At 40.1% G+C, this 26,454-nt stretch overlaps 1 protein-coding gene across 3 annotated transcripts in view; it reads left to right on the top strand.

Moving 5' to 3' along the window:
- The window catches only part of brinp1 (bone morphogenetic protein/retinoic acid inducible neural-specific 1), a 178,636-nt gene that overhangs the window by 43,532 nt on the left and 108,650 nt on the right, over positions 1-26,454 (top strand). For all 3 annotated transcript variants that reach the window (XM_061799798.1, XM_061799797.1, XM_061799799.1), the window contains one exon: positions 1,687-1,954. In XM_061799798.1, the coding sequence (XP_061655782.1) occupies positions 1,737-1,954 (218 nt within the window). In that variant the 5' untranslated portion in view covers positions 1,687-1,736. The remainder of the gene's footprint in view (positions 1-1,686; positions 1,955-26,454) is intronic.

Consider the following 26,454-nt stretch of genomic DNA (forward strand, 5'->3'; position numbering starts at 1 on the left):
GCTGCAGGACAGTGGGTGGATTCACTGATTTATTCAACAAGTAACTCGACTGGAAACAATCTTCAAGTTACGCCATTGAAATGGTGGGTGCTGTGGTTGCACTTTCCAGGTTTGGTATATAACAACCACTAGTGCTATAGTTATGATTGCGTGTCTTTTGTTCAAATGTGAACGCTAAAAAATGGCTTTTTACTGGGCAACCTTTGGAAGAGATAATTAAAAATGCCAACGTGAACACAAAGTGAACCAGGACCCAAAATGTGAACACAGCCATAATAAAATATTTCATGAAGAAGCCTTTTATACCTTTTCTTGATAACAATTTAATGCTATAATCCACAACATTTTTTTGTTTTAAAATAAAACTAATCTTCACCCAAGCCACTACTAGTGGTCGATGGCACAATGCTGATTAAGCCATTCAGGTCCTCTAACATCTTGCTGCATTGGTCAGTATTTATATATATATATATATATATATATATATATATATATATATATATATATATATAGTGAATGCCCTATTCATTCCCCACGCGGGCCCAGTTGGTGGCGCATTGCAAATGATGGCACGGAAATGACCCCTGTCCTTCAATTCGTAGTATAAATGTGGAATCACATATAAGGGGCATAACATGCATTGCTTAAGTCATATTGAAGCGACAGCTCTGTTATTTTGTTGTAATGCAGAAGTCGAGCTTAGGGAGGTGCCAAAAGTTACATACTATAGCTTTAAAGAAAAATACGGGTGGTTACTTGATTGTGATGGGTAAAAGTCTTTAAGTAAAAGGAATAGTATCTAACATTTGGCGCCCCCTAAGCTCAAATTCCACATTACAACAAAAGAACAGAGCCGTCGCTTCAATATGACGTAGGCATTGCGTGTTATGCCCCTTGTACTGTATGTGATTCTGCAACATTTTAACTATGTTTTGAATGACATCATTTCCGTGCCGTCATTTGCTTTGCTCCACCAACCTGGACAGTGCAGGAAATGAATAGGGCATTAACTAAATTTTAAAAAATAAGATATTGACAAATACAGCAAGATGTTAGAGGAGTGAATAGCTTCATTGGCATGGTGGCCTGTCCTCAAGTAGTGGCTTGTGTGAAAATGACCTTGTCAACCAAAACAGTAGGTGATTATAGCTATAAGTAAAGGGTATGTCACAGGGTGCTTTTTAACACTTATAAATTGGTTCTCTGGTCTGACTCAATTGATGGTTTTGTAGTGTGTTTGCTAAGCTAACTGTGGACATGTAACCTGTTAGCATGTTGCAGGATAACAGCATGCCTTTGTCTCAATTTGCTCAAGATGTTCCCCTTGGGCTGTGTTTACACTGACCCTAACCCGAACCATAATCCTAACCCACTAATACTGTAACCCTAACCATACCTAACATGCTAACTGCTTACATGCTAAACCAAAGACTCCTCTTTTAATACCATGTGATCCATCATTTGTCACCGTTATGCCATTTATGGTCCATTCTGATTAGTTCTTTGCCAGCTGGATCAGAACAACGTCTGACTGGACTAAAATGAAGATGCATGAAAACACCTTTATTTTCTTTGGACTTTAGGACAATTAACCTCATATATGGCTAAAATTGTCATCTAATGACTCTCTTTCTCTTCCCACTCCCTCCCCTTGTCTCCTTTTATTCTTCTTGTCTCGCCCATCAGGTCTCCACATAATGGAGCGAGAATGAACAGAGAGCGGCTGAAAAAAAAGCATGAACTGGAGGTTTATTAAGGTCATCTGCTTCCTGTTTATATGGGACCATATAACAGTTCAGTCTTCCCGCCAAGACCCGTTGGCCACTGAGCAACATGTCGCCAAGCAGTATGACTGGCTCATCTCCGACCGCGGACCATTCCACCACTCACGCAGTTATCTGTCCTTTGTGGATAGATTCCGCCAAGGATTCACGACCAGATATAAAATTTATAGGTGAGTGCTCGCTGACGCCGCGCACTATTTTGAGACGGCACTTGCAAAAAGCTGCATGTACATTTTTAACCTACTAACTATGCATTTTTTATTATAGCGTGTTGTCGCTCCTTATTAGATATTGATGAGGCTGTTGCTTGCTTATTTTGAGTGCGAAAAAATATTTTTCCGACGAGCAGAATAACAATTTTCAAGTAGTTGGACTTTACCACGCTGAAACACCCTCCATAAATAGAGGGCATTTATAGCTCCATTTTTATAGCCCTTAAGTCCAAAAGCGCCTCGCAGCATTTCATTGCATAGCCTCTTATGCAACCCACTCACACCCACATCCACACGCTGGTGATGATGGCAAGGTGCAAAGCAACTCGTCAGGAGCTCTTAAGGGTTCCAAGTCTTGCACAAGGACACTTGGGCTGTGTCGCAGGTGGCATAACTTTATAATTACGAGACGGTCACGCTGACCTCCCGAGCGGACCACCCCCTGTTAAGGACACAACAGCTGTATAAAATCATAAAAAAAATTATTATTATTATTAAATTATATTATGAGGCAGAAAAGCTTTTTGAATGCATTTTTAGGTTATTCACACATATTCACAATGCAAATTGTCTTGTCAAGACACCATCTCCATATAACATAAGATAATCTTTTATTTTCACATGGACACACAATATTGTGGAGCGACGACATGTCAAATTTTACCAGAAGGGTAAACAGTTGTTAATGATGCTGCTGCCACGTAACATAAAATCATCTTTAATCCTGCGGGCAACTTTTTTTTTTTTTTTTTTTTTTAAACAACCGTTCTGCAGTTCAAACATGGATGCACGCAACTCTGACATGTGGAGTAACCACATGTCAGAGTCTACCTGAAAACTAATGGTTGTTAACGACACTGTTGCCACGTAAACATCCTTTGTAATTCTGCATTGATAACTTTTGAAAAATATGTTTGCTGTTTAAACATGGACACACACAACATTGTGGAGTGACCACATCTTAGAGTCTACTGCAATAGCGTTAATAACGTCACATGTGAGTTCATATTCAATACTGTGCTGGCAACAAATAAAATATGCCCGAACATTGCTTCTTCTGAGAGACTATTCATGTGCTTTGGTAGGTGCTATTGTTTTGGTTAGCATCGAACACCGCAGTCAACTCTTAAACTGTAGTGCCTACAAAATGTGTTAATAACAGTTGGTAGCCCTTTTTTTCCCATGTGAAAAAAGAAGGCATGTATTTGAGGGAGGTGTCCAGTATTTGATCCAAATGGACCATTACAGTGAACCGGGGTAGGGACTAAGCTCGCGAACATGCACGAGTAATTGATACCATCCAGAAAAGCTTTAGAATTTCTTACAGATGCCACAAGATGACCGGAAAGCTTTGGCCTGTGCACATCCATCTATCCATCCATTTTCCGTACTGCTTATCCTTACCTCGCGGCCGTGCTGGAGCCTATCCCAGCTATCTTCGGGCGAGAGGCGGGGTACACCCTGAACTGGTCACCAGCCAATCTCAGGGCACATGGCCTGTGCACAAAAACAGCAAATAGGTGATTTTTTATTTTTATTTTTTGCAAATACTGCAGGATTGGTTTAAAAAAAAAAAGTGAATATGCAAATCCTCGAATATGCGGGGGTTCATTCTACTACATATTTTTGTCCACTGCACGTACGTCTTGCAATTTTCCTCGCAGCTTGCAAACTCTATACAAAAACCCAAGTCAGAGTAAAAATTATTTTCAGTCACCACGTTGCTTTTGACTTATCCCCTCCCGGGTTTGTTCTATCTTGCTCCTCGGCATCTCTAAGAAAGTCGCCACAGCGGCTGCCTGCTCCCCACTGGGTTTCCGTACCGCTCGGTATAGTCACATGTAACAGTAAACAACTCATTTGCATAATATGTTTCTCAACTTGCGCGGGGATTGTTGCGCCGGGGATGCAATTCTCAGAGGCGTGACTTCTGAGACGATGTTCGGCAGACAGTGTGCAGTATGCTGCATGGGTTTATTAAAACACAGACTGTGTTTGCACGGAGGGAGACGCTGGGGGAAGTTGCTATGAGCAGGTGTCGTCCTCCCCTCCTGACAAACGATTTGTAGTTTTAAATTCAGCTATCAGTGCGGAGTATGACTTCCCTGTTTAAAAGACAATTAAATGGATTTTCTCATCTGTCATAACAATGTATTGTTTAATCTTTTAGCTGTAAAATGTTAGAAGACTTATCGATCAAACTGGAAAATGTGATATGCTTAGTAATTTACTTTGAAAGGCAAGAGATGCTGTCACATAGTGCAAACCTCCACCAAGGATGTTACTGTGAACAAAAAAACGATTTGTTTTTTTTTGTACATGCGCACAGTAGGAGGCGAACTTCTTAGCTCACGAACATAAAAAGGGTTTATTTATATTATTGAGCGGGGGTAAAAATCTGAATTTGAATGGCAAAAAGTGAAAATAAACTCTTTCAGAAAGTGAAAAATTGTCCAAGGTTGCTTATTTTGTCTGTCCATTTTTTGGCAGGCTACTTCGATTTTGAAGAGGGGGATATTTTTTTTTATGTGACTCGAGGGAAAAGGTCAAAATAAATTCTGCTAACAAAAGTTAAAGAAACATTGTGAGTTTTATTTTGGTCTGTCATAGTTAGTAGGGTACTTCCTTGATCACAGAGAATGACATAATAAGACAAGACTGTGCTCGATTTTCAAGAGGGTGACTCAAACAGCAAATGTGAAAATAAAACATCTAGCTAACGGAGGTTGATATATAGCAGGATCGTACCAAAATTGAATCTGGAGCTGCCATAACGATTTTATCAGGCTAAAATAATTAAGTTAATTCCTGGAACAAAAGTGGGTTTTTTTTCCCCTACTTTTTCCATTTGTTATTAGTTAGCAAGCTACTTGCTGGTTCATAAAGGATGATACAAGGGAACACAGACCATACTGATTTCAACATGACTCAAACAAAAACCATATTTGTATTCATTAATTAGCTAGCAAGCGACTTCCTGGTTCACAAAGATTACATAGAACAATGGGACTGTACCATGATTGATTCTGAATAGGGGAAATAGTTTATTTTAATTGAAATTGCCAAATGGTTACAATACATTCCATCAACAAGTGAAAAAAATGTGAAACACTATTTGTTTTTCTTTTTCTTTTTGTTAGCTAGGGGCACGGTGACCGACTGGTTTGAGCATCTGCCTCACAGTTCTGAGGACCGGGGATCAATTCCCGTCCCTGCCTGTGTGGAGTTTGCATGTTCTCCCCGTGCCTGCTTGGGTTTTCTCCAGGTAACTCCGGTTTCCTCCCACATCCCAAAAACATGCATGGTAGGTTTATTGACGACTCTAAATTGCCTGTAGGTGTGAATGTGAGTGCGAATGGCTGTTTGTTTGTATGTGCCCTGCGATTGGCTGGCAACCTGTTCACGGTGTACCCCACCTCCTGCCAGATGATAGCTTGGATAGGCTCCAGCGCTCCCGCGACCCTAGTGAGGAGAAGTGGCTCAGAAAATGGATGGATGGATGGATGTTTGTTAGCTACTGTAACAGCCTATTTTTGGTTCATGGACGATGACACAAACTAACAGGATTGTATCACATTTATGGGGTGGGGCCAACAATTTTTACCATGTCTCAAATAACAAAAAGTAAAAAGAATAGACCACTATGATTGTTTTTGTTTGTTAAGTTAGCAGGCTACTTTCTGCTCTCACAATATGGCGTAAAATTGTAACATTGTAAAACAGTATTGATTTTCATACTGTATCTATGTTTGTTAGCTAGTAGAAACAGAAGCAGGTGGCCGTAGCGCACACTCGACAGCGAGATCCAGCCCGCTGTTACACATACACTTGCGGGTATGATAGAGGCAGTCCACAAAACCTCTCTAGTTGGAAAGCTCAGGCTCCATCGCAAGGTCATCATGGTAACAAAAGCCTGACTCGTCACTGGCCAAGCAGTCTGTGCATCTAGAGTCTGCGTGTGAGCATCTGGGTGTGAGTTGTGGCCTTCAACTGCTCCTTGCATGGGTTTCCATGGCTAAAAGTGCATCAGTGAGTGTGGCTTTCCCTGCCCACATGCGAGGACATTACCTTAATTGCAAAATTTTTACATTTATTTTTATTTTTTTGTATTTCACAGTTGTGGCATATCTGAAGCTCGCTCATAAAAAATAAAGAAAATCTGGCAATACAAAGCAAAAAAATAAAAATAAAATAACCCAAAAAAACAACCAAGTAACAGTTCCTTTGCATGTCCATGTGGGTGTGTTTTGTGTTTAAATGTGGGGCTATGAGGGGTTGGTCTTAGAAACTTATTGTCATTTCTTGTTCAATCTTGGTTTTAATTTCTGTAAACCACTTTGTGTTGCATTTGTATGTTTGAAATGTATACATACACTTGATTTGATTTGATTCATACCTTGAAAAACTTGTAATTTAGGCCACCCTTAAGGCAAAGTACCACTGTATTTTGAAGAAAAGCATATTACCGACATAAACCTTTTTAAATTGAAAAATGCATAAAATGTCCCATTCAATATACCTTTTCATCGCTTGAGACGTTTTTGATTAGCCATGGTTAAAATGAATGAAAAAATGACAATTTTTAAGAAATTGAATGCAGAACAGTATATTAATGGGTACATTTGTGTCTCACTCACTGTTGCTCAGTGTGACTGCTGTCAGCCTGCACACAACGACCATGGAAACAAATTGCAGTGAGCGTTCTAAACAGGCCGACCCACCGGTACAAATTGACTGGTCGCCCCGGTTGTGAATTGGAGTAGCAGATCAGTGCATCTTCAAGCAGCGAGGGCGAGGGAAAACGAGCGACATCAGCTGCTCTAGTGTTTTGTCGGAATGAAGCCTCGACCACAAGTCTCACCCCTGTCGTGCTCTCCTCTAAGCGCCAATGAGCACTGAATAGCTTTGTAAATTTCCCCGGGGACTCTGTCAGCCTCTGCGATTTGAAGGTGGAAAGTGGTTGAATCAGATTTGCAGAGCGACAAAAACCACGTGTCCTCTTCTTTTTTTCATTCAGCATTTTTTTTTCCTCGGCGTATCATATCACAAACGATTACTCTCGAGGCACAGTGTACGGACAATGCCAACCTGATCAGCGATAAACAAATCTGGGCCATCTCTAATAACATGGGTGCGGCGCCTAATTCCAAAGATAAACACAGCTTTAAGAGGTGCCAGCCTCTTGTCTTGTTCTCTGAAAAGGTCAGCAGCCGTGTGAAGAGGGGGAAGCGAGGAGCCACGAGGCACCAATTATTCTCTCCCCCTGCACTTAAGAGTCGCAAAAAACACGCCGACTTGAAGTAATCTTCAAACTGCCGAGTACATTTGGTGTAAAGAAGTGTTGGGCAACCTACGACTTGTGGGTCATACATGGCCCAGCCGGAGCATTGCATTAATTTTACAATGGATGTCTTTGCCACTTTAGCCCACCTTGTACTGAGCAGCCATCACAGAACTTTTTCACACATTCACATAATTTCACTCTTCTTTGCCTTCAATGTGACACTTATGTCTCTCTCTCTCTCGCTTAGACAAACACACACACATACAATAATAATAATAAGGTTCTGTCTGAAACACCTAAAGTATTTTTGCCAGTACACACGTCTTGTATTTAAACAGACACATGTAACGCTTTCCCATGTTGTGCAACAAGTTCCATTTTGCTTTCCTAATGTATCCAGTTCAAATTTGGTGGCAATTGGTGGATTACTGCTAACTGCCTGTTTTTCACAGCATTCTGTATTGATTCGCATGTTTCCTGTCACTACTGGATGGGTTTTAGGGCATTCCATCTGGAAACCCTGAAATCTATAAATACGGTACTTGCCAGGATTCACAATTTTGCAATATTTGCTGTGTTTTCAGGTATGTTGAAGCCCTCCAAAAGGCGATGTAGTTGATGTAATAATAATTATCTAAGCTGCACAGTTAGAAAGGAATATTCAGGCTAGTATTTCCATATTTTTTCACAACTCGTGATAGCTAGGAAATACAGATGAAGCCAATTACAGGGCACCAAAATCCCCCAAAGATTCATAGAATATAATAACTTTGAACATGACTATAGTTGCATATGTGCAGGCACTTTTCATTCTGTAATGTAGCAACGATGATAAATACGATATAGAGGGATTTGTAAGTCTCTGAAAATGGTGCAGTAAAAATACGCAATGGCCCAGTTTTCCATTTTAAATTAGCTTTTCCCTGCCAGTAGAATATATTCCCCCTCCTTTATGGCATTGTTGAAAACAGTGTGCCTTTAAATAAAGTGAAAGATTGGTTGTTTTATTTGATATCTGATATCTTTCATACTTCTCCGCAGGTCATTACGCCGCTTGCATATTTAGCAGATTGGACGGGAGCTGCTTCAAAAAGAGCAATCAATCAGGAGTGTGCATTTTCATAAATATTTTTTATGTCTAAATAACATCCTCCACCTCACGTCTTTGATTACAATACAATGCCGATTCTAGGCCTTCAGAATGCATTAATGGACGTCGGATTTGCATTTATATTGGATTTTGGCGTGAGGCATGCGAGAACCTGAGATGGAGCAAACAAAGAGCATCATATGAAACACAGTGGTAGCCCATAAGCGAGAGAATGAGTGATGCTCGTCTGAGCAAAACAGGCTGTTGAGATTGAACCGCTAAAAGAATCAAGCAATGATACGCATCCAGTGTAGAGATCTTGCCATAGGGATAGGCAAAATATTGTTATTGCATAGTTATTTATCAATAGTCCATATTAAGTACAAGAGCTCGGACTTGACCTCTAAATCACCAGTCTCTATTCGCATTGACGGTAACGAATGACTAGCAAATCACAATCGAACTCCTTGTACTATTTCGAAATAAAGATATCCACTTTGATTATTTGAATGCTATCTTTAGCCGCCTGGTTAAGTCTTGGGCGCAGTTTTTTTTTTGGGTCGCAGATTTTGACAGAACATCAGAGAAGACAGCTGATGCATTTTGGCTGGCACGTTTTAGCAACTGCTTGTCCCTGACCTATGCTGGTTAGCAACATCTGCTTCTCCTAAGCCAGCTAGTTAGCTTAGCTGCTAGTCAGTGGCAGCTGGCTAGCTCTCGTCAATCATCTGCCACGACGTGTTGAAAGAATCTCACATAACTTTATCTAATTCATCTGCTGTGGTCGCAGTCTACCATGAACATCCGTGCAGCTCTTCATGGCCATTGGACGCCTCGTTCCCCCGAGATGATAAGTGCGACTCCATGATCGGCTACAACTGCGCAAAGGCGCATGTGCATTAAAGGTCGGAGGACGAAGATTTGAAATTTTTTCTTGATAACTCTAGAACCCCTTCACAAACCGCATCTGCCATTTCAAAGTGATTATATGGCAGATTTACAGCAGTTAAATCAATAAATATGATGCCGAATGCGCCTTCTGCTTTTTGCATCCCACGTCTCTTTCCGGCGCTGTTACGTCACACAAGCCAAACATCCTGTTCATTCGGTGTTGTGTGCTATTGTTCCATGCTGTTGTTCCCGTCCTTGTGTATTTGTTGTCATATGATTTAACGATGTCACGATGGTTTATTGTGTGCCATTTGGTTGTACAAATGGTTCAGGCAGCGGCAAGAGTTTTTTCTTGGCTTTCCAAGTGAAGAAGGAATACGTGACCAGTGGATAGTGAAAGTCACTCGACAGGAGAAGAAACGTGCTCAGCTATGGGTGCCTATCAAGCCTTCCAAACTCTGTGCCGATCACTTCGAACTGGCGTGTTTCGAGAAAGACTTAGCAGAAAGCATTGGATACAGAGGCAGAGGCTGAAACCAGCTGGAGTGCCAACTATTTTTCCTACGGCCATCGGGACCTCCACCGCCAGCAAGAGAACTAAATCTCGCAGCAGCGAAGCAGCACAGACAAGAGTTGAGCATTTCCTTGTAATACCTACCATAATAGAGTCTATTATGGTTACTATGCACTGGGGAGTAGGAAAAAAGACCCACACAGTACTTATCAGTACTGACGCCTGTACTTTTGCCTATATGACAAGCCAACAGACACGGCAAAGACTTTGTCTGCGCCGTGTTATAACGCTACTCTGTCGAGGGGCACACAATATATAGGAATACTGCATACTATGTAAAAGCTTGTGCCGTCCCACTGAAACATATCTGATACTTACAGTCGTGCTCAAAAATATTGGCACCCCTGGGGTGGCATTATTTCAAGCCATGACTGTATAAAAAGACATGCTTTTGACATACCGTCACATCGACCAAGTGGCCACTCTCTTGTTCTGTTGTACAGCTTGCTACTTGGCTGCTCGTCGTCGTCACTGTCGGATCGGCTCAAACATGTACGCTTTGACAATGCCAAGTTCAGTCGGTTGCTCCTGTATGTCAAAATCATCCTCCACATATTCCAACACGTTGCTCGCCACTGCGTATAGAGTGTAGTGCGCTGTTTGTCAATTGCAACGTCACTTCTGGTAGCCCTTGCGGTGGATAGAGTAACCAAACCCTGGTGTCTTGAGATTTGGGTATGTTTGGGGAGGACTCAATATGCGTCGTAAAAACCTAATATTTAGCTAAACTATGGTTGAAAAATTGCTGGAAGTTGCGTGCATGTGTTACATAACATATAAACAATGCAAATATGAATTTTAACTGACCCCATAACATCTTTGTCATCTGACCTTTAAGTCAAAAGCGTGGTGGAAGTAAACAAAGGAAGTTATGCGGCTTCGTGGCATTGCGGATCTCTGGCACTCATTAGTTCGTAGCACTTCTAAGTACCATAGAAGTCGGTCTGCTGAGTGCTCTGGTGATTCTGATGATTCTGATTGTATGTTAGCATTAAGCTAGAGGACTTATGTTAGACTAATGATCATGGTAGTGATGCTGTTTTGAACGTGCTTTGAATTAACATTTACGACAAACAAAAACAGCTTGAAGCAAGAACACTCGACAAATACGGGAGAGAAAAAAATTGCCAACTGAATGTAGGAAAAAAACAATTGAAATAACACAAAAGGTAGAAGAACAAATGGCATATGCTTGAGCAGAACAGATCTGAATACTGAGCCGAGTGGTTTGTGCGCGAATTTGATTTGAAAATGTTAAAAGTTAAAAAGAAACTGAGTATAGACGAGAGTTTAATGCTCCACGGATTGGGATAATCTGCAAAGAAGATGTTACTTTGTTTGAACTACAAGAGTTAAAGCTTGGGAAAAGACAGTGGTACTTTGATTTACGACTTCGTCAAGGTCAAGGTGCCACTGCAGCTACACCTTATCGTCCGAACTTTGCTGTATGTTCAGTTGTACATTTATTGAGAAGTTTGACATTATCTTTCGCTTACAGTCTGAAGTTTTTTTGTTTTTTTTGGTTTGTTTTTTTCCCCACATGTTCCGTCAAAAGGCTTTTGAAAGAATGTTGAATTGTGCAACCTCCACTTTGGAGCATCTGCTGAAATAAGACATCAAAATTGAAAACAAACATTATAAAATAACATAATTATGATGATGATGATGATACTCAAAAATAGCCCTTAAGCAACTCAGTCGCCACATCCTTAATTACTGGATCACAGTGACAATCAAAAACCCAAAGCCAGTGGCGACAATTAGCATAAAGTGTTGGTCAAAGTGTTAAGCTGCTCATTTGCACATTGTTGGCTCCGGGTGAGTCGCTGTGTACAACGTTATCGGCTTCGAAGTGTCACAAAGATGCAATTCCACACAAATTGGCCTCTTCTGATAGTTTACGTGCTTGTATGATGAGCAGATTTTTGATATGTAATCTGGTTTAGAATAGAATAAATCTTTATTAGTCCCACGATGGGCACATCTGCAGTTTACAACAACAAAGTTTTGTAAACTGCAGATTGTCCTCGTTACGCAATTAAACAATCAAAAATCCAGAAGTGTGTGGCAAATCTTACATGAATAATAAATACTTTATATGTAGATGTGAATGGTAAACTGTACATAGCTACTACATATGCTGCACAGAAAAGGATATGGACAGCAGCAAGAATAGTTGGCAGTACAGTATTGTATGTAGCAAAAAAATGTTGAACTATACATGACTAAATAATACATAAACACACTATTATACTGTAGTATACTAGAATGGGAACCAAAGCAGTAAAAATAGTTAGAAACATTGAATGTAGCAACCCCCATCCCGCACAACCTCCCCCCACCCCCACCCCCCGGACACCACCAGTGGATTTACAACTATACATTTCGAATAGAAAATGGAAAACACAACTAGTGACAACTATACCTGAATACGTATATAAACAATACTCTGCTGTACTATGCATACTGTATATGCAGATGTGAACGTGAACAAAAGCAACAACAATAGTCAGCGTCATTGTATGTATGTCTTTGTAATGTACCTCCCTCTTCCTGGGTGCTTGATTCAATATGTTGTGACATATGCCATGATACAAGCGCATTATGCGTCGCGCTAACAGAACATTTCCTCGTCATTGTTAATTATGCCTAATCAGTCCGCAGACAAGCCTTGAATTAATTATCCGTACTTCTCATTTGCATATTAAAACTTCTCTTCTCCAACCCTGCTGTCTAATTTTAACTTTTTCTATCAAACACACTTGAACATTTATTCTTTTTTCATGCTTTTATTTTTGCCATGGCTGTTTGTTTTTAAACTGCAACAAGGTGCACCATTTTTCTCGACTCGGGGTCTCGCATTAGCTGGGATGAGTTGTCTGTAATTGGAAAGCTGATTTGATGGCGTCTACAATTTTGTAGCGGCCATGTTTAATTTAGCAGGTGTACTACTATGGTAGCCACGGGAAGAGAAGGAGATGAAGAGGCGGCGAGGTGACAGGAAGTCAGGATGGATGAAACAGACTGAAGAATAGAGGAATACAAAAAGGGTGGGTGGGAGGGGGGTCCGTTGGTAGCCATTAGGGGACAGGACAGGAAGGCGCTAAAAGTAGGGGGTAAGCACAGTAAGTGGTGGAGACATGAAAGCAGGTTTGGTGTGTTTAGTATCAAACAAACGAGCACTGGCGGTGAGGTCCTACTCGGTGTGAGGAAGGAGAGGATCTGTTGACTCAACCGCACAACACCAAAAAAACCCACATTATTTTTATATTAAAGTTGCCATCTATCTCATCATTGCTTTGTTTAGAAGATCACATTTGCTGGCTTGTCTGACAAGTTGAGTCATTTTTGGACGACCAGACAAATGACTATTATTAGCCCTGGAAAAGATAATGGTTGTTTTCATCTTAAAATGGTGAACTAGAGTCAGAGAGTAACGATGAATACAGGAAATTATTAAAGGAGACATCCACCCATTTTTGCATATGGCTTATCTTCATTACGGTTGCCGGTGAGCTGAACCCAATCCCAGCTGATTTTGGGCTAGAGGTGGGGTACAGTCGGGACTGGTCGCCAGTCGATCGCAGTGCACATATAGACAAATAAGCATTCACATTCGTAAGGACAATTTAGAATCTTCAGTGAATCTAACATGAAAACAAATAGAACCTTTGGTTAAAGCCTGGAAAAGAAACACAAAAGAACAAAGAAAAACTTTGGGGACATTGCAGTTCTTGTAGGAAAAATATTAAGACACTTTAATCTATTCTACGTCTAAACAAAAGGGGAGGCGGGGGGGACTTACTATTTTCAGTCCGCAAAGGCAACCGGACTGTTCTTGTTTGTTAAAGACGTTTCACCTTTAATCCAAACAGCTTCTTCAGTTCTAGATTTTATGTGTGGAGTCCCTCTATTTATGCATTGATGGGTGTGTTCCCTGGGGGTGGTCAACAATAGGGTGTAGCTGGTTCATCCCAAGGACAAAAGAAGCAAACTCAGCCATGTTGTTTCCTCAGTGCGGTGAGGAGTGCAACGACCTCTACATTGGAGAAACTAAGCAGCCGCTGCACAGGCGCATTCTGGATAGGGAGGTATAAAAGAAGCCATATCATGTCAAACTAGAAAAGCCGTCTCGAAACAGAGGAGGTGGTTTGGGGCATCCCCTATTATCTGCCGATAACAAAGTCCTGACATCTCTCCCTCCAAAGATTGCCCCATTCAACAGAAAGAGCGGCCCCAACGGGCTGTTTTACCACAAGACGAGTGAACGACTGATTGGTATGCAGGACAGTCGTTTCACTAAGTACAACAACACCGTAGTGTTAACCACCCCCAGGCAGCACACCCACCGAGGCATAAGAGGGATTTCATACATAACATTTAGAACTGAAAAAGTCTTTTGGATTAAAAGTGAAATGTCTTCAACAAACCAGAACAGTTTAGTCGCCTTGATTCAAACTTTGCAAATTACCATGACCCGGACCTACACCAACTATTTTTGATAAAACATAAAAACAAGAACGATCTTGAGTAGTTTTATGCAACCTGGTAAAGCAGCATGGTGTTCATTCGCCAATATTTTTCTTTTTATATACGCCTCGCTCCAAGTAACTAAAAAATTCATGTTTGTGATCACGAGGCCTCTCGGGCAGCAGCTGTTCGGTTCGTTAAAACCTTGTGTGCTGCATTCCTTTGTCTGTACAAGCTCTCACTTTGGTGTATTACTGCACCACAGCATGTCTTTTTTGTGTCCATATACAGTATGCTGTGCTATCCATGCCACTTCCTTTTCGTGGGCAAAAAGCCCCAGCTGTAGACCGACTAATCGCCAACAAGGAAAGGGGCGCCTAATTAGCGACGTAACAGGGGGAGGCGAGAAGGAAAGTGCTAGGGTTAAGCGCAGACTAATTCACCGCGTGGGTTGCTGCTACCCTCCCGCGAGACAGCGGCAATCTCCACAAGAGCAACAGAGCGCTCTGAGGAGGAGACGTCGGTCTCGCCGCCGCCGCCGCCGTCGTCTCACATTAGCCGCTTAATCTGTCTAATATAGTGAAAGAGCATCTGAAATGTACATGTAATAATATTTTTTAAAAAGCTGTCACACTGGACATGAAGTTAATGGAGTTTATGTGTCGTGCGCTGACACTTTAATTTGCAGCCGTGAAAGTTGCCCATTGAATTCCGCCATATTTAAACACTAAATATGACATTAGGAGTTTGTTAACTCCCTGTTGGAGGTTAATGCTGTTCTTTACTGTGTGGTTACAGCACCAGAGAAATGTATAAGACAACTCGCGTAGTACAGCAAACTCTTGCTATACAATGCATTTGTGTGTGCCCCTGCTATTTCACAGCTTTTTAACCCTTACATACTGTCCAGGTCTAATTTGACCTGTTTTGACATTTGATAGCAATGGTGGCAATTCTAAAGTCCCCGCTGTCAAGCAAACACCACACATCTTTCTTATGTCTACATATCCCTACATTGAGCAAAAATATAACAGTTGAAAGCTAATTCACACAAAAAAACATAGGCTCTATTTCCAAGTTTGTAAATGAGACGCAGGTGCTGCCAAGTCACACAGTCATACACTATATACAGTATATACACGATGCGTTTTTCAATATTTTTTATAATTTCATACAGTATGTAACTGTGGCAAAACCAAAGCAGCCTCTCAAAATATCCACATGCGCTTCTTTATCATCGCCCGTTTCTTCACTTGGTTGCCACGCGCTTCTTCCATGACAATCATGATTTGGCGTGGTTCAATTAAATATAATACATTACAATATATTGTATGTGGAGCCTCAAAATCTTATACAGGGTCACGTTGCAGCACGCCGGTAGATGTGTGGTGCTATTCGCTTCTTGTGTGACGAAGAGGCTTTGGGCCACGTCGCAATACTGTACTGCCAGTTAACCACTGATGTGAACGAAGGGCGCGCAAGTTTTTATATAGTGGGGAAGGGGTGACTCGTGCCGGTTGCCCAAATGCGTCACTGGGCGCCGTTTGAGCCACGACCCAAAAAATTCTGAAAACTTAAGGGGTGCAAAAACAGTTTAATGTTTTTCCTCCACACGAGTCCTACAGAGTTCTCAGACTTAATTATCTTCAAATATGTATATATTGTATTTAGAAACAAATCTCCAAATTCACTTTACAGGGGCTTGTGAAACTGTACATGACATAAATGTGTGAATTTTTTATGGGAAGGTGGTAACCATGTTAAAGAGGGCGCTTGAAACAGTCCAGAGAGTTATCAGTGTTTTTTTCACCACATTTGCACGGGTTCCCCTAGAAACATGCACCTGTTGGTCTTTGAAGTGTCATGGGAGAATCGCGAAACACTGAAAGTCTACAGTTCGATGACCCAACAGCAGACGCGGGAGAAGAGGCAGATTTAAGTGATGAATGTTTATTGAGGAACGGGCCAGTGGGGAGTCGAATCCAGACAGGGTTGTGCAAAGAGCTCCAAAGGGACGGGGTTCTGGCGACAAAGAGGCGAGGCAAACAAAGCAGGAGGACAAGCGAGGATGCCTTCGCAATAACGCTGAAAGGAATATAGAATAGTGCTTAAATCACGGCAAGAGTGCCTTAAGACGAGCTCGCGCGACTGACTCTGTCACAGTGTAAGTTGCTCGGGCAGTGTGGGGGAGTTCAGAACTGAAAACTGCTGCCGTAGATGATGATGATGATGATGATTGTCTACAGCTGAGTACCTGCTCTAGCACGCCTATCTTCACACATAAGGACGGGAAAGGGGCAACAGACCTGACAGAAAGAGTATGAATATCATCATCACGGCTGTCATTTGTTCATGTCTTTGGTAAAATAGGACATCACATTGCTTGATAGATGTTTTTTATCCAAAAACGAGTGGTTTAAAAGATGGAAAATACACTTTCCCTGTTTCTGAAACATTTATTAGGGATTAGTCATCCTTTTCAGAATGTCAGACAGGCTATAATATATTTTCTAAAGATTTCTAGTTCATAATTTCATATAGACAGTTAATATGAGAATATTTGTGGCTCCAACTACCGGAGACAAATTCCTTGTGTGTTTTTGACATACTTGGCAATAAAGAAGATTCAGATTCTGATGTACATTTTATATCTAGTTATTTACAACATTCATCAGAAGATTAAGTTATATGTAAAAAAAAAAATGGAATGCTGATGATTTTGTTCTTTGCTTTAAATAATACTAAAGTGAATCTTCATTTATATTCATTATTACTTATAGCCCGCTTTGTTTGACACACTATCACTACGACACATGAATATTAATTATATTGTTTTAATTTTCCTTAGCTTTTCCTTTTCTAATAGAAATTGGGCATCTAAGTGAACAAAAAGCTGGCCATGCATCCATCAGTTCAGCGCTGCAGCTGGTAAACGCATTCAGCTTGATCACACATGAAAGTAAACGCTATGTTTACAGCACGAGGCAACCTGCCACACTGTGTATTTCGAACACAAAGGAGCCAGCATAACAATATCTGACATTTTCACAGTTTTGCCGAGAATAAAAGTGAGTCAGATGTTCTGTAGGAGGCTCAGAGTATAAGCTTTTCTTTTGTTTGTGTAGGTCGCAGAAAACCAGCACCAAGGCAAACTGGCAGGTGGCTGCATGAAAAACGAATTCTAGCCCCAAAATACTTAATATATGTCAGTTTATAAGTAAGTGTTTTCCAAAACTTTCACTATGTGCAGTGGAACCTTCAACAATGGCATACTATGATTTTTTTTTCACAATGTAAAACAGTTCACAGGTGTCTTGCTTTCAACAAAATACCTTAAGGAACAAGAATAAAAAATGTGAGCCTGGTTTTTGCGGGGTGGCCCTGTCATATGCGCGTCATATACTGCTAGGCCAATGGGGAGTCTGGCTTTTGTTACCATGACGACCAGGGGTGGCGCATTTGTGTTCCAGTGAGAACAGCTTCTACTTGCAGGAACAGAGGACTGAGGGAGGAACAAAAGCAAGCGCCCGTAGAAATAATGCAAACATTTGTAATCATGCACTTCATACTCGCTATACTGTGTGTATGTGGGACATGAACACATGACCAAACACAAATACCCCACACTGTCACGGGTTTGACGACTTAGCAACAAAAAGTCAATGCAGCTCTGCTTACCTTTTGGCTTTGACCTGATAAGTGTTTCTGACAGTGTCGTCTGGCCATCGCTTGAAAATGGCAGCTCTTTGCACAGCCGAGCTGCCAAGTCATGGGCAGACAAACTCAGTTTGTGTACGAACAATGAAAAAAGTCCAATTTCAATATGTAACATTTTTAAATGTCCAGTTATATTTCTTGCATTTTTGGAAAGGTTCATTCCGTTTCATATGTGAAACCTTGAGATGGGATTTGCATATTTACTCCAGTCTTAATTTCAATGTACGTCATCAGACCCATGCTTGAATTTTTTAACTCAGAATAATGCTGACATGCACATAAAACAAAAGCATTGAAACTGAGGATGTTTGGCCAACAGTAGCTCGCAAATGTACAGTGTCAAAATCATAGAAAAGGGCATTATTTATTTATTATTTCTACAGTGACTTTGAGACCCCAAAATGTGTTTTTAATGTTCCGACATTGGGTCCATTTATATTCAGGAAGGCAGGGGATGCTGGCAATTCAATGCGTATGTGTGTTGGTAGCATTGACAAAATTTGCCGACCTGCTGTGCCTCATAAAACCATATTAAGGTCAAACTGGCCAAAGATGTTTTTCTAGCAAGCCTCCAACTTTGAGAAAGAAAAGCAAAGCAACGGAATAATTTAGAGTCGATTTTTTTCCCCCCAACAAAGTATATGTGGTGTATAAAGAGAGGTTTTATCAAACCGAAGAGGGCACACAGCCTGATATCTTGCGGGCATTTGTTCTGATCTCCGGGGGCTTGCACAGCAGAGACCTACTAAGTGGCTCGAGCAAGAAACGACATGTATCTCATTTTCAAAAGTGCAGGCTGTGAAGCAGCTGTGAAATTGTACATTTACACCAAGCACGTGTCCTTGATGAGACTTTGGACATGATATGTAACACCTAAACTATTATTAGAACACTTGATGACACTCTGGAAATATATACGTAGCTGTAACACTGCGTTTTATTTGTATTTTTTTTCCAACTAAATATGTGGCTCCGCCTATAAGTTAGGTTCAACATTTTTCAGAATACATTCTGTAAGTGGCCTCAAATGTTTATCATAATTGGATTAATTGTCACTGAGTTACTGTATGGGCAATTTGCTGTAAATCTCATCTTGACCCTGCAACGACGTTTCATGACGTTGCTCGCCCCATGAGTCAGATTGCCTTGAAATTTCTCAAACAAACCCAAATAACCGTGTCATTATTATGAAAAGCATGTTTTTGTACAAGTCACTGATGGTGTAGTGGTACACTCGCCTGACTTTAGCGCAGGCAGCGTGGGTTCAGTTCCCACTCAGTGACGGTGTGAATGTGAGTGCGGATGGTTGTCCGTGTCTATATGTGCCCTGCGACTGACTGGCGACCAGTTCAGGGTGTAGTCCGCCTTTCGCCCGAAGTCAGCTGGGATAGGCTCCAGCGTCCCGCGACCCTAACCAGGATAAGCGGTGTTGAAAATGGATGGATGGATGGATATATATATATATATACATATAGACATACACATAAGAGGAGAAGACTATAAATGTCTCCAAAAAAAGTAACTGAGCATACCATTATTGTTCACTTAGGAGCTTATATTCCTCAAGTTTCTCTGGGGTTTATCATGAAAAAACAACAACAACAAAATACATGAGTGAGACTGACTGGAAATTTCTCAGACAAATGCTGACTAGCATGTTGCTGTTCAATGAGAATAATATATCTAATTTATGTGTTGCTTTTCATTTTATCGCCAAAAAAACAACAAAATCACAACATGCAAAGCCCTTGACTTAAAATTTCTGAAGAAATGCAGACCACATTTTCATCATTCCTTTTTTTTTTTTTAAAGCAGGTGTATTGCAGTCCCTTAAACATCTACATCAAATTTGGAGTTGATTGAGTGAAAAACAGAAATGTGCATTTATGCAAATCTCTGCCTGGTGTTTTAGAAATTTCAGGTCGATCTGAGGAAAAAGCGATGTAAAATATAACAATTTAAAAAAATGTTTGCAGTTCTATAATCAATAGCAACCGGACCAAAATGCACTCACAGCATATCAGTGTTTTCATGTTCTATATTGGGACTGCATTATCAACACACTGTTGTTTCATTAGAGGAAAGATCTGACAGCTACTACGGAGCAAATTGAGTTCAGCAGCAAATAGATGGAATAGAGTAAGCGACAGAGGTTTCACAACCTGGCTCTGGTTTTTGTTGTATGATGAAAAGAGAGGTATTAGCAGTTTTATCATTCTCTGCTACAAAGGGTCACAATAGTTACGAGCGGAGAGATTATTTCATCATAGTTCAAGGTGATTGTCATAGAATTATTTTATTTCATACAACTGCAGCTCGGCATATTGTTGCTGTCCATTAAAAAAAAGAAACACAATTGTACATTTTGTCTGTTTTGTCGATTAAAAAAACAAAATCAAATTCAAATCAGCATGTCATTGCTGTTCAATGAAAAGTATGTTTCTAAATGTTTGTTGGGGGGGAAAATGACATGTCTTGAAAGCTCTCAAACAAATTCTGCATGTTATTAATGTTCAATGAACAGCATTTATAATAATAGAAGAATATTCTTTTACTTACTTGTGTTCAAATACGTAGACTGTCTCACTATTGTTCTGCGGTGGTTCTCACCCCTAGTCTCTTTGTCCACTCTATCCCTCTGTCTGTCCTCGAAAAACCTTTTCTGTCCGGCTGCATTTTCAATAAACATCAGAATAATAAAAAAATACATAAAAAATAAGCAGAGGGAGTATTTCAGCTTGGGTTAGATTGACTGAATTTTTCATACAAATGCGAATCGCCATGTCATGGCTGTTTCTTGATAAGCATGTTTCTAAAAATTGAAACTCAAACTCATTTCCAACATTAGTCTTGGACTTCATACACTGCACTGTGTGTATGTGGCATATGGAGACATAACTAAACACAGATATTGCACAACAACACAACTTCCACCGTGTTGACAGCACTGAGCAATCAAGTATGTGAAGCTAATGCTGAATCTGTGTGTCCAACAAATCTCAATGCAGGTCTGCTTACCTTTTTGCTTTGAAACAATGTTACAGTGTAGTCCAACTGAAAAGTGGCACGTAATCTTCGCCAAGCTTAGCTGGCAAGTCAAAACACTCAGCGAGAGGGGTGTTAATTACCTAAATCATTTCAGATTTTCAAAAATTGCTTCCAAAAGATTTCCTGTGCTGTTTATTTTTACACTTGATGGGTGGACAGGCACCTCTGACACCCAACTGTTTGTATAAAAACAATAAAAAGTCACTTTTCCATGACATGTCCCTGAGCAATAGCTACAAAAATATCATTATTGATTACTCTATAAACATTTCAATTTAAACTTCTTACAGGATTGCTTCTTTGAACCAAGGTAATGAGACAGATCTCACCTGTTTAGAGAGATGTAAGGCCACTCGCAATATTGCCTGTCACTCCAATTGCCTGCTGCAATGTCGCTATATTGCTGATGCTGTATCTCGCTTCGTCTATAACACCTCTTTGATGAAAATAAATGAATAAAAACTCCCTCGCTGCGTTTTTTTTTTTTTTTTTTTTAGAATGACAGCACCAAAGTAAAAATATATAAATCAAGCCCAAGCAAACAGGTCAGGTCAAGCGAAATACCACCCGACCTCTTGCTCTGTCTGTGTGTGTCTTCCTATTGTTTTCTCCATGCGCACTGTAGCGTGTGATTAAGATGCATTCTATAATATTTGGAACACTTCTTGCCAGATGAATTTCACAGAGGAATTTCATTTGCGACTCTGTCTGAGTGATTTATGACGGGACTTTGCATCCTTATTAACAAGAAAAAGTCTGGTTTTTTTCTCCTCTCTGCCCCCTGTGGCTGCCGCATAATACCTCGGAAGGAACAAAAGTTCGGGAGGTCGACGATTATGGCAGGCTCTTCCTAAGCAATACCTGTTATTACTGCCCTCCGGCGAATGTTAACACAGAAAACTGCAGAATCAAGTTTAATAATGCAATGTTAAACGAAAGATAGAGACAGCAGCCAATGCTGGCTTGCTTCATCCGCTGTGATTTAGCGAGACAAAAGAGATGTATAACGCAGATTAGTAAAACATCTGTTAGGCGGTGAGGCGCGCGACTCTTGCGACATTTGACTTGGCGACTGGATCGGCTCCACAGCCACTGTGAAAATGAGTCCGATGTGCACATTTTTCTATGACTGCGACATCCAGACACATGACAAGAGATGAATCAGTTTTCCTACAGAATTTCAAACGGCTAATATTACCATTTCAATTTCTAATTATCGTTACTACCGTATTTCGCATAATGAGCTGAGTGCAGCCCCTATAAGGGGTGAGGGAGGCAGAGAATGAGGGAGCTCCAGCAGGAGCAAGGTGTTGTTGTATTTGAAAACAACAGTGGCGTCACTAGGGCTTCAGCCCCCCTAAAAACATCTCAAGCCCCGCTAAACAAATATTGTTGTCCACAAAATTACCCCCCAATTATTTTCCATCAACATCCAGCTCCTCCAATTGCATGAGAAAAAATTGTGGCTACACAAAAGCCTGGGGGAAAAAAAGCAGAAGAGTTGAGATATTATAATGCAAGTCTTGTTTCATTATTGTCAAGGCTTGTATTTCTCCAACAGCTAGTCCAACAAGCCCACATTTAATATATATCTTTTTTTCTGTTTAAACGTCACAGCAATTTTTAGGTTCTAATTTTTTTTTCTTTGCCTGTCCCTAAATTTGTGAATAGTCATTTAGCAGTAATATTGTGTCATTGTGATCTATTGATTCCAACAAACAAGGAAGTAGCAGATGACAGTTTTCTTTTCCCATTTGATTACAGTTAGTCTTTGTGGCTTGTTGTTTGCTTAAATTACATTGAAATAATTTCCCCTTTTGATAATTTAACGGAACTGTTCTTGTAGATTGAAGTCAGATTGATTTCTTCTTATTATTTCTTTTAGTCAATATTAAAGTAACAGCAAAGTAGCTTCCATGTTTTTAAATCTGTCCTTTTGAAAGTGCAAAAGGATTTCTTATGTGCAGCTTTTAAAAAAAAAATTAAAAATACAGAAAAACACATTTAAACCCAAGAACAAACTATGATAATTTAGTTCATGGATTTTCGTGGGCTGGTCTGGATGATGATGCTCTATGAACTAGTTCTACCTTAATGTGGAGACAGAATAAGTTTGCTGACCAAACCACACAGGTGTTTATGGAGAGGAAGCCATTTAAAGACATGTACTGTATGCAATGGCAAGCAAACATCATATCATGGGCCGTTTACACTTAGGGATGGCAGAATCCCCCCAATATGTGTACTATTAGAGCAGCTCCAACTACCGGAGAAAAATTCCTTGTGTGTTTTTTTTTTTGGACACACTTGGCAAAATAAAGATGATTCTGATTCTGATGTGTTAAATGCCACATGCAAATCCTGCAACCCTCCTGCTGTTGTCCTTCAACCACTGAACATGAAACGAACCAACATTCATAAGCTTCGCCAGCCCATCTGACGAATTGAATGTGATAACATTTACCCTAATTGCCTTTGAACATTTATTTAAATAAATAATAACTACTTGGATGAGATCATGCCATATTGCCTTACTGCAGGGACACCATTTGCAGAATGGAGGAGAACAGGTCAATACTGTGTGGGAAGACCAAATTGCTTTACAAAGTTATACATGGGAGAAATTACCATAAATGGATCAAAGTCCACCCCCACACCCACACCCTACCATAACCCAGTGCCACCAACTTGCCGCTCGGCCTCATGTTGCACTGTCATCACCTCAGCTAATCTCAAGCCAAAGAAAAAGCAAAACTTGTCTAGTTAGGCGGACAGTGAGTTTGCATTGCGACAGAAAGCCCAAAGAAATCAAAAATAGGTGACATGATACGAGTTAGGTGTCCAGCTACTTCACAGCATCTTCTGGATGTATGTCACTCTGAAAAGCCCCAGAAAGCCAAAGAAAAAGCAAAACAAGCAAGGAAACTAGTTAGCATTGTCTTTTGGTTTAAAAAATAAATACAAAAATACGAGCAGGCTTAGACAGCCAGTGAGTTTACTAGTATCTTTTGTATTGTCCTTTAAAAAGAAACACTCAGAAAGTCAAAGAAAAAGACAACAAAATGCAAACCAATGTGTATCATCGAGAAAAAAGCCAAAGAAAAATCAAAACCTACAGTGACCATCTGGTAAGTGGCATCTTCTGTGTTAAGTGTAATGAAAAAAGCCACAGAAAACCAAAGTAAAAGCAAACATGCGCAGAGATAGATGGCCAGTGAGTTTGCAGTATGGTCTGGTTTGTCAACAAAAAAGTCAAAGAAACCAAAAGAAAAATATGTGTAACGTTAGGTGGCTGTCTAGTCAAAGGGATCTTAAGAATTAGTTTTCACACACACAAAAAAAACAAACAAACAAACAAAAAAAACACCAAACAGAAACACAACAAAAAATCAAAACATACACAGAGATTGGCGGCTAGCTTGTTAACGGCATTTAGCTTTTGGATTAAGTGAGAAAAAATAAATAAATTAATTAATAAAAATAAAAATAAAAAATATATATATATATATATATAAAACCCCAATTCCGATGTAGTTGGGGCGTTGTGTTAAACATAAATAAAAATAGAATACAATAATTTGCAAATCATTTTCAACCTATATTTAATTGAATACACTACAAAGAAAAGACATTCAAACTTTATTTTGCCACACGTTCTAAAAAAGCTGCGATAGGTGGCAAAAAAGACTGAGAAAGTTGAGGAATGCTCATCAAACACCTGTTTGGAACATCCCACAGGCGAACAGGCTAATGGGGAACAGGTGGGTGCCATGATTGTGTAGAAAAAGAGGTTCCCTGAATTGCTCAGTCATTCACAAGCAAAGACGGGGCGAGGTTCACCTCTTTGTGAACAAGCGCGTGAGAAAATAGTCCAACAGTTTAAGGACAATGTTCCTCAACGTACAATTGCAAGGAATTTAGGGATTTCATCATCTACGGTCCATAATATCATCAAAAGTTTCAGAGAATCTGGAGAAATCACTGCATGTAAGCGGCAAGGCCGAAAACCAACATTGAATGCCCGTGACCTTCGATCCCTCAGGCGGCACTGCATCAAAAACCGACGACAATGTGTAAAGGATATCACCGCATGGGCTCAGGAACATTTCAGAAAACCAATGTCAGTAAATGCAGTTCGGCACTACATCCATAAGTGCAACTTGAAACTCTACTATGCAAAGCCATTTATCAACAACACCCAGAAACCCAGGTGGCTTCTCTGGGCCCAAGCTCATCTAAGATGGACTGATGCAAAGTGGAAAAGTGTTCTGTGGTCCAACAAGTACACATTTCAAATTGTTTTTGGAAATTGTGGACGTTGTGTCCTCCGGGCCATAGAGGAAAAGAACCATCCGGACTGTTATGGATGCAAAGTTCAAAAGACAGCATCTGTGATGGTATGGGGCTATGTTAGTGCCAATGGCATGGGTAACTTACACATCTGTGAAGGCACCATTAATGCTGAAAGGTACATACAGGTTTTTGGAGAAACATATGCTGCCATCCAAGCAACGTCTTTTTCAAGGACGCCCCTGCTTATTACAGCAAGACAAAGCCAAACCACATTCTGAGAGTGTTACAACAGCATGACTTCGTAGAAAAAGAGTGCAGTTACTAGACTGACGTGCCTGCAGTCCAGACCTGTCTTTGAAAATGTGCGGCGCATTATGAACCATAAAATACGACAACGGAGACCCTGCGCTGTTGAACAGCTGAAGCTGTACATCAAGCAAGAATGATAAAGAATTCCACCTACAAAGCTTCAACAATTAGTGTCCTCAGTTCCCAAAGGTTTATTGAATGTTATTAAAAGAAAAGGTGATGTAACACAGTGGTGAACATGACCCTGTCCCAGCTTTTTTGGAACGTGTTGCAGCCATAAAATTCTAAGTTAATGATTATTTGCTAAAAAAATTAAAGTTGATCAGTTTGAACATTAAATGTCTTGTCTTTGTAGTGTATTCAATTAAAGATAAGTTGAACATGATTTGCAAATCATTGTATTCTGTTTTTAGTTATGTTTAACACAGTGTCCAAACTTCATTGGAATTGGTGTTGTATATATATATATATTTTTTTTTTTTGTCGTTTTTTTTTTTTATACTATATATATATATATATATATATATATATATATATATATATATATATATATATATATATATTATATGTATATAAAACAAAAGCCAAAGAAAAGCAAAATGTGCAGGGTTAGGCAGCGTCAAAAGGCAACCAGGGAGCTAATTAGTGTCAGTTTTTAAAATTGAAATGCCACAAAAAGGTGAAAAAAAAGCCAAAGGCAAAACATGCACAGAGTTAGGTTGTCAGCTCTGTGCATTATTTTAACAGCCTCTTTTGGATTAAGTGTCACAAGAAAATGAGAC

The sequence above is a fragment of the Phyllopteryx taeniolatus genome, chromosome 15, assembly GCF_024500385.1.
Source record: "Phyllopteryx taeniolatus isolate TA_2022b chromosome 15, UOR_Ptae_1.2, whole genome shotgun sequence".
NCBI classification, from domain to species: Eukaryota; Metazoa; Chordata; class Actinopteri; order Syngnathiformes; family Syngnathidae; genus Phyllopteryx; species Phyllopteryx taeniolatus.